Source organism: Eucyclogobius newberryi, unplaced genomic scaffold (genome assembly GCF_026437365.1).
Source record: "Eucyclogobius newberryi isolate DKJ021-1_F unplaced genomic scaffold, fEucNew1.0.hap1 SCAF_13, whole genome shotgun sequence".
Lineage (NCBI taxonomy): Eukaryota > Metazoa > Chordata > Actinopteri > Gobiiformes > Gobiidae > Eucyclogobius > Eucyclogobius newberryi.
Window position 1 is genome coordinate 10942231 of NW_027315757.1, and position 13349 is coordinate 10955579.

Consider the following 13349-nt stretch of genomic DNA (forward strand, 5'->3'; position numbering starts at 1 on the left):
TTCTGGGTCCTAACCCCTGACCCTAACCTTAACCCTTAACTCTAAGTTTTAGGTTTACTTCGTGCAGGACTCAAACCCACAAACTCTTTGTACCGTGTCTCTAACCATCGGGCCAGCAAGTCTATCAACCTGACGTTGCGAGACGTTTTCTCTCTCACCACCAGGTGTAGCAAAATGGTGAACCGCAAGTGATTTGGGCCGCGAGAGCGCCGCCATCTTGGAATTCGTCACTTCCTGTCCAATTCCCTATATGACCTAGTACCAACCGTGATAATATAGATCCATGGGTGATACAGGGGAATTACTGCAACTGCAGTGAAGACTTGAAGCCTGTAGAGGGGAGTAAAGATAACATAAATATGGATGGCCTCCACAGACTTCTTATACTACATCATCTAGGTACATTTAAACAAGAAAGTAAAATTAAACACAAAATGTCTACTCAAAATAATAACCAAGTTAAAGACCTCCAAATTTTCTCAATCTCCCTCTGGTCTAAAGGTTAAAAAACCCCAATGATTTTGAAATGTGAGCCTAAATTCTAGTCACATGTTCACTTGCACCGAATCACCAAAGCAAGTTCCTATGTGTGTGAATTATGTTCATTGTCAATGGCACAATCCTTTTCTGATTCTGACTTGGGTAATTGGATGGATAATGTAATTATATTAGGCCTGTATAATATAATATAAGATAATATAATATAATATAATTTAATAACGATACAGTTGTATTGGACAGTGTTGAAATTAAATTAAACAAGCATTGCCTTGTGTCTAGCTCCATTAAGACAAGCAGATGACACGCCAAGCTTTTCTTTACAGAGAAGCTACTCTGAAAAGGCAACAACAACAAAAGTTCTTCCGTTGTCATTTGTCATGAAGTCTCATGAGTTATAAGAGCATGTATAAGAGGTCCAAACGTGTTTTCATGTCATTTAAAGTCTTCCTCAACATCTAATGCGTTTGACACGCCCACTCATGCTCCCTGCATGTTTATTGTGTGGGTGGCGCTTGTTTTGCTCTTGTCAGTGAGTGAAGAGGCGGCCGCGTGCTCTCATGACGCGACTCCGCCCTGACAAGTCACGCTGATGATCAAATCTAACGCACCGCAGTTACCGTAGTGTGGCACGCGCATTTACGCTCGTTGCTGCAACCAAATCCGCGCTTAGGTAGAAAATCCACTTTATTCGTGTGTCGGGGAAAATAACGGCCCATCGAAGCCCTTCCTCCGCCCAGCAGCAGCTTCTATCGCCCTCAGGGTCGGTGACTCGCGGCAAGAGCGGCAAGAGCGGCAGAGGTCCTCGGTTATAGCGAGAGGAAGAATGGCGGATCCGAGCAGCACAGCGGCGGTGGGGGCCGCAGGCTCCAACAACGCTGCCGCCGAGGCAGGCACCGTGGCGCAGGATGGGGCCCCTGGAGCTGCGGGAACCAAACCTGTGTGCGAGACTGTTAAGGGCCAGATCTTTGACGTTGGCCCCCGCTACACGAACCTGTCGTACATCGGAGAAGGCGCCTATGGGATGGTGTGGTGAGTGCTGTTGGTTTTGTGGCCGTAGTAGATGTCTACTACACAAATACTAAAGGAGCAGATGTAACAGGGCCACTCGAGGAAAAACACATGTCATGTCGTCGCCACAGAAGTGTACTTCATGTTTACTGTGTGGAGGACGGCCTTTGACAGTAGAAGTACTGCTGGAGGAGTAAATCTGGTTAGCTGACTACAGGCGTGGCTTTGGGCTTACAGGAAACAAGATCGATGCTTATTCCCCACAGCGGAGTTTGCAAAGCACGGGGTTGCATAAAGCCGTTAATTATTCTACACGGCTCATATAACACGAGAGTATTGTTGCTGTTCAATAAGAGTGCAAGAATCCCAGTCTTGGTGAATGTAGTGTTATAAATGTAGATTCTGCGGAAAGTCCGCTGCAGATGAAGCGAGGCCTTTCTCCTTATCTGTGTATGTATCTGCGGCCGTGTGTGAACACGTCCTGTTCTGCCATTGCACTCTTAATACCAGGGCAAAGTCATCATGATTCAAAAGGAAAACTTTATTCTTTGTGTAGAGCACGTCAGGTCTATGTAATTCCCACCATGAAGCTTTATCCATAAGACCACAACTACCTGTAATCCTGTCAGGAATAACTGTTGAAGTCCTTATACTTCCATAAAGTTGTAGTACTTTTTGTATGGGCACTGCAGTCTTAAAGGGGAAGTAAGACATGCACATAAGACACAATATGTTACATAATCTAGTGTCTCCTATGTTCTCACCCATTCTACTTCATAAACACGTTTCACTGCGTCTTGGCAGAAATGACCATCTGCAACGCCCTTTGAGATCCCAGTGTCTGCCCATTTTCTGATACCAGCAGCAGTGAGTGAAGAGTGCGGCATGTAATATGAGCCCTGTTTCTGTCTTCTTCCACCCCACACAGCTCTGCTATGGACAACCTGACAAGCCAGCGCGTAGCCATCAAAAAGATCAGCCCCTTTGAGCACCAGACGTACTGCCAGCGCACCCTGAGAGAGATCAAGATCCTGCTACGTTTCCACCATGAGAACATCATCGGCATCAATGACATCCTCCGGGCACGGCAACTCGACAACATGAGAGATGTGTATCCTTTTAAGGACAAGCCCCATTTTGCATTTGCAAGATTAGATTTTGCATTATTTTGTTTGGATGATAAGACCGTTAATAGTGGATGTATTGTTTGTCTAATTACACATTCAGTATTTCTTGGACAGCGACTCACTGTCCTAAATGTGGTAATAAATTTAGCCATTGTTTTTTTTTTTTTCTTGCTATATTTACCCAGCAGTGTTCTAGTGGTTTACCAGGCAACTATCAGTACGACTTAGACACAGCTTGCCCCTTGAACTGGCCAATCCTATTTTAGACAGTGTTTGGTCAAAGGCAGGGTTTTAATTCTCCTTCAAGAAGGTTTTATGGCTTTATCAATCAGATTGTATACTACTTCAATGTAGTTCTGTTTTCTTGTTTTTATGTTTGGTTAAGTTAAATATTTTTGACAGTCTGTTAATAATCTGATCATTTAAGCAACACCGTGTAACTTTCTGGAGGTGGCACATCAAGGCTACATTAAAACCATACTTCGGAACATTCTCCATAGAAATGGACATGTTTTATGCCATAGTGTGGACTTTTATTGCCACACTGTCCACGGAAAGGGGCGGGTGGAGGCTCCTCCAGGCCGAGTACGAGTCAGGTTTGTGGAAATGCAAGCCCACTCATAGTAAGGTATATTTTTCAGAGCAATAAAAGATCCGTAATGAAAATTATTATTATTATTATTTTTTTAGCTAAAACGTGGCACAGTGGGACTTTAAAGTGAAACATTTACAGATATTTCTTCTTGAAAACAAAATATTTAAAATGAATAAAAAACAAATCCAAACATCTAGAGCAACTATTCTAAGTAAATCTAAACTAGTTAAGACAACTTTAAATAAAACGAGATGTGTTTTACAATTCTTCTGGTAACAGCAACTCACTTTTTTTTTCTTTTTGGCTGCAGCGCTCGACAAAAAGCTCCGCCATACTATATTTGTGTCATAACCTGTTGCCCTTGACCCAAAGCGCTGTCCAGCTACATCGTGCAGACTCTGATGGAGACCGACCTGTACAAGCTGCTGAAGAGCCAGAGGCTGAGCAACGACCACGTCTGCTACTTCCTGTACCAGATCCTGCGCGGCCTCAAGTACATCCACTCTGCTAACGTGCTGCACCGCGATCTCAAGCCCTCCAACCTGCTCATCAACACCACCTGTGACCTCAAGGTGAGCCCAAAAGGCAGAACACTGTCACGGCAACGGAAATAATGCAACATAATAAGCCGTCCCCTCAAACACAAGGGCTTCGAATTGGAAATGTATGTCTGGACGTGTAGGTTGTGATCATGTGACAGGCCACAGTTTAATGTGCAGATAAATAGCACAGTTTGACAAGTAATAATACCTGTTAATGCCTTTAATTTTGTTAAATGATTGTTCAAACTGTCATTAAGAAGTGGCGAAATTGTCCCTGTATTTTGATTAAATGTCGCTTTTTGGATGACGTCACAGAACGATTTCGCTTTATAACTCGACAGTGACTATAACGGTAAAGTAATACGGAATACAGAATCAATATGATCTTTAAAATTGACCAGATTGTTTAAGAATATCAAATGAAAAGCTTTGGTATGTTGTTTGATATGGCTTGAAGAAACAGGATCTTTATAGATATTTTGCATTTACCATTATAACCTTCTGACTGAAATCTTTTTTCAGGCTTATAAATTAGAACTTCCAAGGGGAATATTAGCTAAATTATATAAATGCTTAAAAATGAATGGGAAAGAGAAAGTTGAATTTTGTTTTGACAGACGGAGAATGGGAAACTATATGAACTTCACAATGGACCACAAAGTCACATGTCTGGAAAGAATTTTGTTGGAACAATGTGTCCCGTTTCTTCATAACACCACGTCAACATGCTCGTTATTCAAAGGGAAATGCTAAATGTTGGAGAAATTATGGTTTTCAGGAGGCAAACCATTGGGACTGTCCTGCTGCTCAAGAACTGAATTTGCGTTTCGAAAGTCAAAATGCAGATATTTATGCACTGGTTTATAGTTAATGTTGCTGTACTTACTAGATCTATCCATATGAATCATAAACTTGCACAAATTCAAATTGCTTATCCGTCAATAAAAATGAACTCAATTTAAATATTGCTTTAGTTTTAAAAAGTGGTGGCATTATTCAGTAACAAAATTGTGATTGTTGTCAATAGAAAGGACTTCAAGGCAAATTTATGGACCAAATCTAAAAAAACAATATAAAGTTCAGCAGGAGTGGCACTTCTATTGGGTTGTTTCTTTCAAAGGGAACAGAATCAACCTTTGAGTCAAAATAGACGCTTGCCCTCTAATCTAAATTTAAAACATCAGCCTATTAAGATGGGCTTAAAAGATGAGCCAGATGAAAACATAAAAATATTGTTCTCTTGTAACACATTAAAGTGAAAATCTCAGGAATGTTGAATATGCGTGCTGTATTGACATGGCTCCTCCGTGGGTTGCTTTCAATAAGAGCATAACATTTTACCTTAAGGGCATTTTCCTAGAACAAACCTGGCTTACATAAATATTTGTCTACTGGAATGATGCTAACTAGGCACGAAACATATCTTATCTAGCTGTCTTTTTCCAATATTACACTGTAAAATCCACCCATATTTTTAAGTGAGGTTATTGGGTTGCACAATTTGGGAAACGTATCTATTTGCAGTTTTTAAGTATTGCGATTGGATTTTCGATATTCTGCACGTTTAAACAATAGGTCAAAGTCCTCATTTCGAACGCGTCCAGGAGAATGGACAGAAAATGCCTACGTACAAACTAATAAATGAATCGTGTGCATTTCAGAACCTGTTTGCGCAGGTGTAACTACAGGGTTAGCAGCTTTTAATGCAGAATAAGGATCATTTGTTGTCCGTGAAGGAAATGGTGACGCTTCAAAAATTGCAGCTAAGGGATCTACTAATTGCATCCATTCAAATTGTAATTGTGATTAATCTGCGGGCCAGAATACTCTTCGATCTCAAATCCAACATGCGATTTACAGCATGCCAAACGAATGCAAGTGAACATTTGCTGCCCAAGACAAACAATTTAAGTCTGTAAGTCTGATATAGCTGTTCCTGGACCACACTTAAATTGTTTTTTCACTTGATTAGTGTGAGCGGGAGTCAGTCCGTAAACAGTCTCTGGATTAGGTGATCATGTGGAAACAAAGCCAGCACATATTACAGTCGCTCGCGCTCACATTCCTTAAAGTGCCTTGCTTTTGTTCGACTGCGACTGGTTTGGCTTTTATTGCTTTTACATGAATTGTATCTACACAGTTCTACTTGGTAAATATTATAGTAATATTTCACTTGCTTTCAGGAACCACACACACTATCACACTATCACACTATCACACTATCACACTATCACACTATCACACTATCACACTATCACACTATCACACTATCACACTATCACACTAGATCACAGACACTATCACACACACACACACTATCACACTATATCACAGACACTATCTCACACACACACACACACACTATCACACTATATCACAGACACTATCACACACACACACACTATCACACTAACACACTATCACACTATATCACAGACACTATCACACACACACACTATATCACAGACACTATCACACACACACACACACACACTATCACACTATCACACTATATCACAGACACTATCACACACACACACTATCACACTATCACACTATCACACTATCACACTATCACACTAACACACTATCACACTAACACACTATCACACTATATCACAGACACTATCACACACACACACACTATCACACACACACACACTATCACACTATATCACAGACACTATCACACACACACACTATCACACACACACACACACACACTATCACACTATCACACTATATCACAGACACTATCACACACACACACTATCACACTATCACACTAACACACTATCACACACACACACTATCACACTATCACACTATCACACTATCACACTAACACACTATCACACTAACACACTATCACACTAACACACTATCACACTATATCACAGACACTATCACACTATCACACTATCACACTATCACACTAACACACTATCACACTAACACACTATCACACTATATCACAGACACTATCACACTATCACACTATCACACTATCACACTAACACACTATCACACTATATCAGACACTATCACACACACACACACACTATCACACTATATCACAGACACTATCACACACTATCACACTATCACACACTATCACACACACTATCACACACACACACTATCACACTATCACACACACTATCACACACACACACAATCACAGACACTGTCACACAAACACACACAATCACAGACACTATCACACAAACACACACAATCACAGACACTATCACACAATCACAGACACTATCACACTATCACACACAATCACAGACACTATCACACTATCACACAAACACACTATCACACTATCACAGACACTATCTCACACACACACGCACACACCATCACACTATCACACACACACTATCACAGACACTATCATACAAACACACACAATCACAGACACTATCACACTATCACACACACACTATCACAGACACTATCATACAAACACACACAATCACAGACACTATCACACTATCACACACACTATCTCACAATCACACACAAAATCACATAAAAACACACACTCACAATCACACACACTCACAATCACACACACTCACAATCACACACACTCACAATCACACACACTCACAATCACACACACTCACAATCACACAATCACACACTCACAATCACAAACACACACTCACAATCACAATCACAATCACACTCACACTCACACTCACACACACACACACACACACTCACACACACACACTCACAATCACATAAACACACACACAGACACTATCACACAATCTCACACACACACAAAATAGGGATCAAACTGGGACTAAACGCAGAACTAAAATGCGACTAAACGAAGAACTAAAATGCGACTAAACGAAGAACTAAAATGCGACTAAACGAAGAACTAAAATGCGACTAAACGAAGAACTAAAATGCGACTAAACAAACTCTTCTGGACTTAAACCGAGTGTCACTACTATTGACTTGTGTTCGCCTCTAGTTCCCTGCATGTTCTGATCAAAGAACATGCATAAACACAAAAAAACCAAACTCCTCTTTTTGCTTCCTCAGATTTGTGACTTCGGCTTGGCCAGGATAGCAGATCCTGAACATGACCACACAGGTTTTCTGACCGAGTATGTGGCTACGCGTTGGTACAGAGCTCCGGAGATTATGCTCAACTCAAAGGTATTCAATTTCAGACACAAGAAGAACAAAAAGAATCACTTTATCAAGAGACGTCGTTGTGGCAACCGTATGTTTGTTTCAGGGCTACTCAAAATCGATTGACATTTGGTCCGTGGGTTGCATCCTGGCTGAGATGTTGTCCAACAAGCCCATCTTCCCGGGGAAACACTACTTGGACCAGCTCAATCATATACTGGGTTCGTTACTTAATGTGCAGCTTAGGACAAACTGCAGATATGAATGTGAAAGTGATACTAGGCCTGGGCGATACAGTTTATTGGTTTTAGTATCTACAATATCGAGAAAAAAGTGAAAATAAATCTTTGTTTGGATGTGTTTGGTGACGCTGCAGTCTGTGCGGGCCCATGTGCCGGTCCCAGTCTGTCCTCAGTGCATTAGATTGGTCTTTTTCTACAGACTAATGACTGAAACTTAGAAATGGAAGAGCAATCCTGTAACAAATGATTTTATTTCACAGATAAATACACTGTTATTATTTTTACTAATGTCATATGTGGCCCTTGCTATGGATTTTAAAGCCTAAATATTGGTATCGACCACAGAAGGAGACCCTAAACAGCTAGCATTAGTAGCTGTTAGCTTGCCTCCAAATGCTTTTAGCTGCTCGTTTCCCTTGTCTCTGTTTATGAACTCTCCATAAAAGCAGTATTTTTCCTCGGTTTTCATCTTGCGGCCCCCTGTGGATTGCCTTTTTGGGTGATGAAATGCCACATAGCGAGCGTAATACACCCGCAAGTGATGAGCTTGTTGTTCAGTGTTCAGCAGCCCTTACCACCACTGTAGAAGAGTAGAATAAAGTGCAGTATCATGTTTGTAGTAGCAAGTAGGGCCAAGCTGAACTAATGGGTAAACTGCTCTAATATACATATATCTGTTGTTACAGGTGTTCTTGGATCACCTTCCCAAGAAGATTTGAACTGCATCATCAACATGAAGGCTCGGAGCTACCTTCAGTCCCTGCCCGAAAAACCCAAGATCCCCTGGGAGAAGCTCTTCTACAAGGCAGACCCTAAAGGTACAGGCCGTTTGACATGGCTTTTCATAACTTGATTCCACTGCGAGCCTAACACACATGTTTCTGTAACTTGTACAGCTTTGGACCTTCTTGGCCGCATGTTGACCTTTAACCCCAACAAGCGCATCACTGTTGAGGAGGCACTGGCACATCCTTACCTGGAGCAGTACTACGATCCAACAGATGAGGTAATGGAGTTTAGAGGAAAGGGAACAGAAGGGATGACTCTGATGTTGTGTCATTGTTTGATCATAGTTGTGTTGAGGAAATGTGATGACGCTGCTAAAATGAATTATTCTATTAATATTTATTACATGATCACTCTGACAACAATGTATCATCTTACAGCCGGTGGCAGAGGAGCCCTTCACTTTCTCCATGGAACTGGATGACCTTCCCAAGGAGAGGCTGAAGGAGCTGATCTATGAAGAAACGGCTCGTTTCCAGGAGACCTACCAAGGATCCTGAGGTTCCCAGGTACACAAAGAAAATACTGCTGGTAGATGATTAAGTCACAGCAGCTGCACTGGTTTGAAAGAAGACCACTAGATGTCAGTCTGCCTTAGACAAAGGCGTGTCTGCTCTGTTCAAGTCTCATCTGTGCTAACGGCATATCTGGGTAATCTTTTACTACAACATTGGGCCACTGTCATAATCAAGATAACAAAACGTTGAGTAACATTTAACAAGGATCTAAGCTGTGTGCTAGTTTAGTTCATCATTTACCTCATTAACTTTCTATGTAAATGCTGTCATTTTTTAAATTCGTACTTATTGAACCTCCAACACATTTTGCACACAATCTTTGAACAACTTTACAAAACTTCAAACTACCTTCTCTAAAGGTGCACTCTGTAACTCTTCTGGTGGAAGCCATCCGCTCGACTCTGTTGAGATGTTATTGCTTTGCCTGGAATGTTTTCATTATACTTTAACATTTTGTTGTTAAAGTATAATGTTTTTTTTTATTTAAAGTAGCTAGAAAAACATGCATTCTTACTCTGAACCGGGTCGTCCCTCCAGATCTGTCCTGTAACTCGGCCTGGCAGCATCACCTACTCGTCTCCATGGAGATAAACAAGTTTAATTGCGTACTGTGGAATATTCTGGCCATGACAATAACATCTCCATGGAGACGAGCAAAATTTGGCCCCTCAATCAGAAAAGTTACACAGTCCGAATCAGAATCTTTATAAATGGCCAGACAAACGGACACAAAAACTGTATATTTTATTTTATTTTTGAACCTTACCGAGTGCACCTTCTAACATGCGGTAATGGATCATCCAAATATTCTTTTAACGCTTGAATTGCTTGTGTTCTTTTCCTCCAGCTCCGAACATGAGACACCAAGAGTCCTGGAACAAGATGACCCCGCCCCACACGCTACAACAAAAGAACGACGCATCAAGAAACCCAAAACAAACCAGACATATGAACATTTAAGTGCTTAATCTTTCCATTCCGACTGCAGGAGCGCTTTTTTTCCTTTTTCCTCTGTGGATGCCTGAGGTGGGAGAGTACAGAGCCCCCCTCACATGCTAACGGTTTTATCACATCCCTGTCACAACCCGGTTTCTCTTGCATCCAATCGTAATCTTTCCCCCCCTGTTATCCTCCAGTCCAACCTTCTCTATTTACCCGCGCCATAACCAGAAAACCAGAGGGCTACCAGAATAGGGATGTACATATATTCAAAGGGTCTTCTGCTCTTTTTAGTGTGTGCTTTTTGCAGATTCGGTTCATTCATCAAATGGGTGTTCTAATCAGTTTTGAGTCGTGTTTTTGTATGTTTTTGAGCTTTATATTCGCAAGTCATTGAAAACACTTGATTTTGAAGTGGACCGTTATTGTTCTTACCGGCATGTAGACGGGTTTTAGAGGTTTATTTGTATTTGTTGTTCTGAATCTTTCTTTCCTCAAATGATTAACCTGTCCGACGCTCATGTGAACGCATGCATTCCTGAAACGTACCAAAGTGGCATAGGAAGCGAGGAACCCGGCATGGGAGGAGCTACGTGTGCTTTAATTGACTCCATTTTAAGAGCTTTTTAGTTCAATTTAAAACAAATTCCCATGAGCTAGTCTGTAAATACTTGGCATCCGAACATCGCCGCGAAACCAGTGGAATCCGACATGACCGTTTCAGTTTTGCGCTTCTATTGTCTCGTCCTTCGTTTTCGGGCTCGGCTTTGTCAAGCGACGCATTCCCAGTCCACATTCCTCAAACACGCCTGTCGTTGCACTGTGTTTCCTCTGCTGCCGTTTGCCCCGGGTCGGTCGGCCGAGCCTTTTACGGAGGCCGACACGCAGGCAGCCCCCCCCCCCCCCCCCTCGTTGCCTGTGCGCTGCTTCCTTTTTGTGTTGGTTGGATATTGTCGTCGGTGATTTGCATGCACGTACTGTACTGTAAGTCTCCCTTTCCCGTCCCCCTTCTCTGTCCAAGGATCTGATGAGCGACTGTACCTCTGGGCTGCTCTGTCCAGACGGCAGCTCGGCCTCTGCACTACACGTCGCGCCGGAACAAACTCCTGGACTCACCATGCAGCACGCAGTACTCCTTTCCTCCCCCCCCCCCCCCCCACCCCCCCCACACCCCACACCCCCAAACCCCTCTCCCAAAGCCATATTGTTTCGCTGAACACATTTCCATCCTCCTAACTTCTCGCTTTACTCAAAAGGGCTGCTCCCCGCTCTTCTCTCCCCCCCCCCCGCCACGTCCGTCGTACCTCTCCGTGTTTTTTTGTGTGTTTTCGACTCTTGCTGCTGCTTCAAACCCTCAACGTGAGAAACGGCAAAGCAGCAGCGGCCAGTGAACTTGCACCAATCAACAACTCAATCGGCACGCCTGCACTTTGTCTCTCCAGCCACGCTCTCTTCTGTATATCCCTCTTTTACGGAGATCGTTTTTAACCTCCTCCCTCTGTCGTTCTGCTTTAAGTTTCCCCCTGCTTTTTGTGTGTGTGTGTGTGTGTGTGTGTGTGTGTGCGTGTGTGTGTGCGTGTGTGTGTGCGTGCGTGCGTGCGTGCGTGCGTGCGTGTGTGTGCGCGCGGGCTTTTTTCCGGTCTGTCTGCAGTAACCATGTTTGTGTACAAGTATTTCGTAAAATCTGCGAATGACAGAAACAAGACGCCAAGATTCTTTCTATACGTGTGTTTTTTGGAAACGTGAGTGACTCTTTTTATTTATGTTTCCTTTTTTCGTCGTTCGCTTTTTACATATCGTTCTTTTTTTTTTTTTTTTTTTTATTGGGCCAAGTTAAAGCTGGCTTATTTCAACCAGGCCCCCGCTCGCTTCATTTCTAATCTGCCACTTTAAACCGAACATCATACTGGGTAACCACGGCAACGGACGGAGCGAGAACTTGCACTTAACGCGCACCACATTTTGTTCATTCAGTATCTTCAAGTCTAAAGGCCGGTTTCTTTTAAAATGGCTGTTATTATTATTGCTATTGTTGTTAAAATGGTGAACTGTTGTATTATTATTTCTTTTTCTTTTTACATAAAAGGGAGTTAATTGTTTTTTGTTTTATTGTCAGGAATTTTTATTTGATTTGTTCTTTATTATGCTGTGTTTTCAAAATCAATCTTTTATTTTTTTTTCTTATGATTTATTTTAAGACGGTATCTGTAGATTGTGGACGAAATATGAGTTATTGAGGGTTATAGTCTGTATATTCTATTGATCTTATGAATTGAACGATTAACAAATACAGTTATATATAAATATTTAATAAAAAATTTCCTGATACTGGTCAAATCTGTTAATTTCTTGTTTACAAATGATTGGTGTACCTGCTTTGAGGCTTATTAAAATTATAATAAAAAGTATGAGAATTGCCTGTTTCACCTTTATTCCCGCACTTGGTCGAAATATCGTGTCGTGTTCGCAGTCTCTGCATGAATCCTCTTTTTATTAAATAAGTACCGGTAACGCATTTGGATTTTAAACTTAGTACTGAGTTAGTACTGGCTCCCTTATTTCAATGCTAAAGAAATGGCCGATATTTGACACTGCAATGATAAAAAACACTTTGTTTAAGCATTACACGGTCATTTTCAACACAAAACAATAATAGTTTCTTTGATATTTCTATGTGGTCTTATACTAGTTCTGTTGTAGAGCAAGACCACTTTAAAACTACTCAACTTTGGCCTTTTTTGATTAATTGCGATGAGTCGATTATTAAGATGGCCGTCGACTAATCGTTAACTGGAATACACAGACTCTAAAATGACGTGTGCTGAGAGAAGAGGTTTTATGATTCAGTTAAAGTAAAACATCAGAATCACAGGAACAATGTACAATAAATATTTGGAAAAAACTGTTTTGGCTGTAATTGTACTCTT

At 41.6% G+C, this 13349-nt stretch overlaps 1 protein-coding gene across 1 annotated transcript; it reads left to right on the forward strand.

Annotated features, from left to right (window-relative positions):
* The first annotated feature begins 1103 nt into the window (after nt 1-1103).
* On the forward strand, nt 1104-12838 carry mapk3 (mitogen-activated protein kinase 3). Its single transcript, XM_072442548.1, has 9 exons — nt 1104-1530; nt 2438-2620; nt 3614-3803; nt 7845-7961; nt 8044-8158; nt 8866-8997; nt 9076-9185; nt 9346-9493; nt 10348-12838. Exons 1-8 carry the CDS (start codon nt 1325-1327, stop codon nt 9463-9465), a joined length of 1173 nt encoding a protein of 390 aa, XP_072298649.1. The 5' UTR covers nt 1104-1324; the 3' UTR covers nt 9466-9493; nt 10348-12838.
* The last annotated feature ends 511 nt before the right edge of the window (nt 12839-13349 follow it).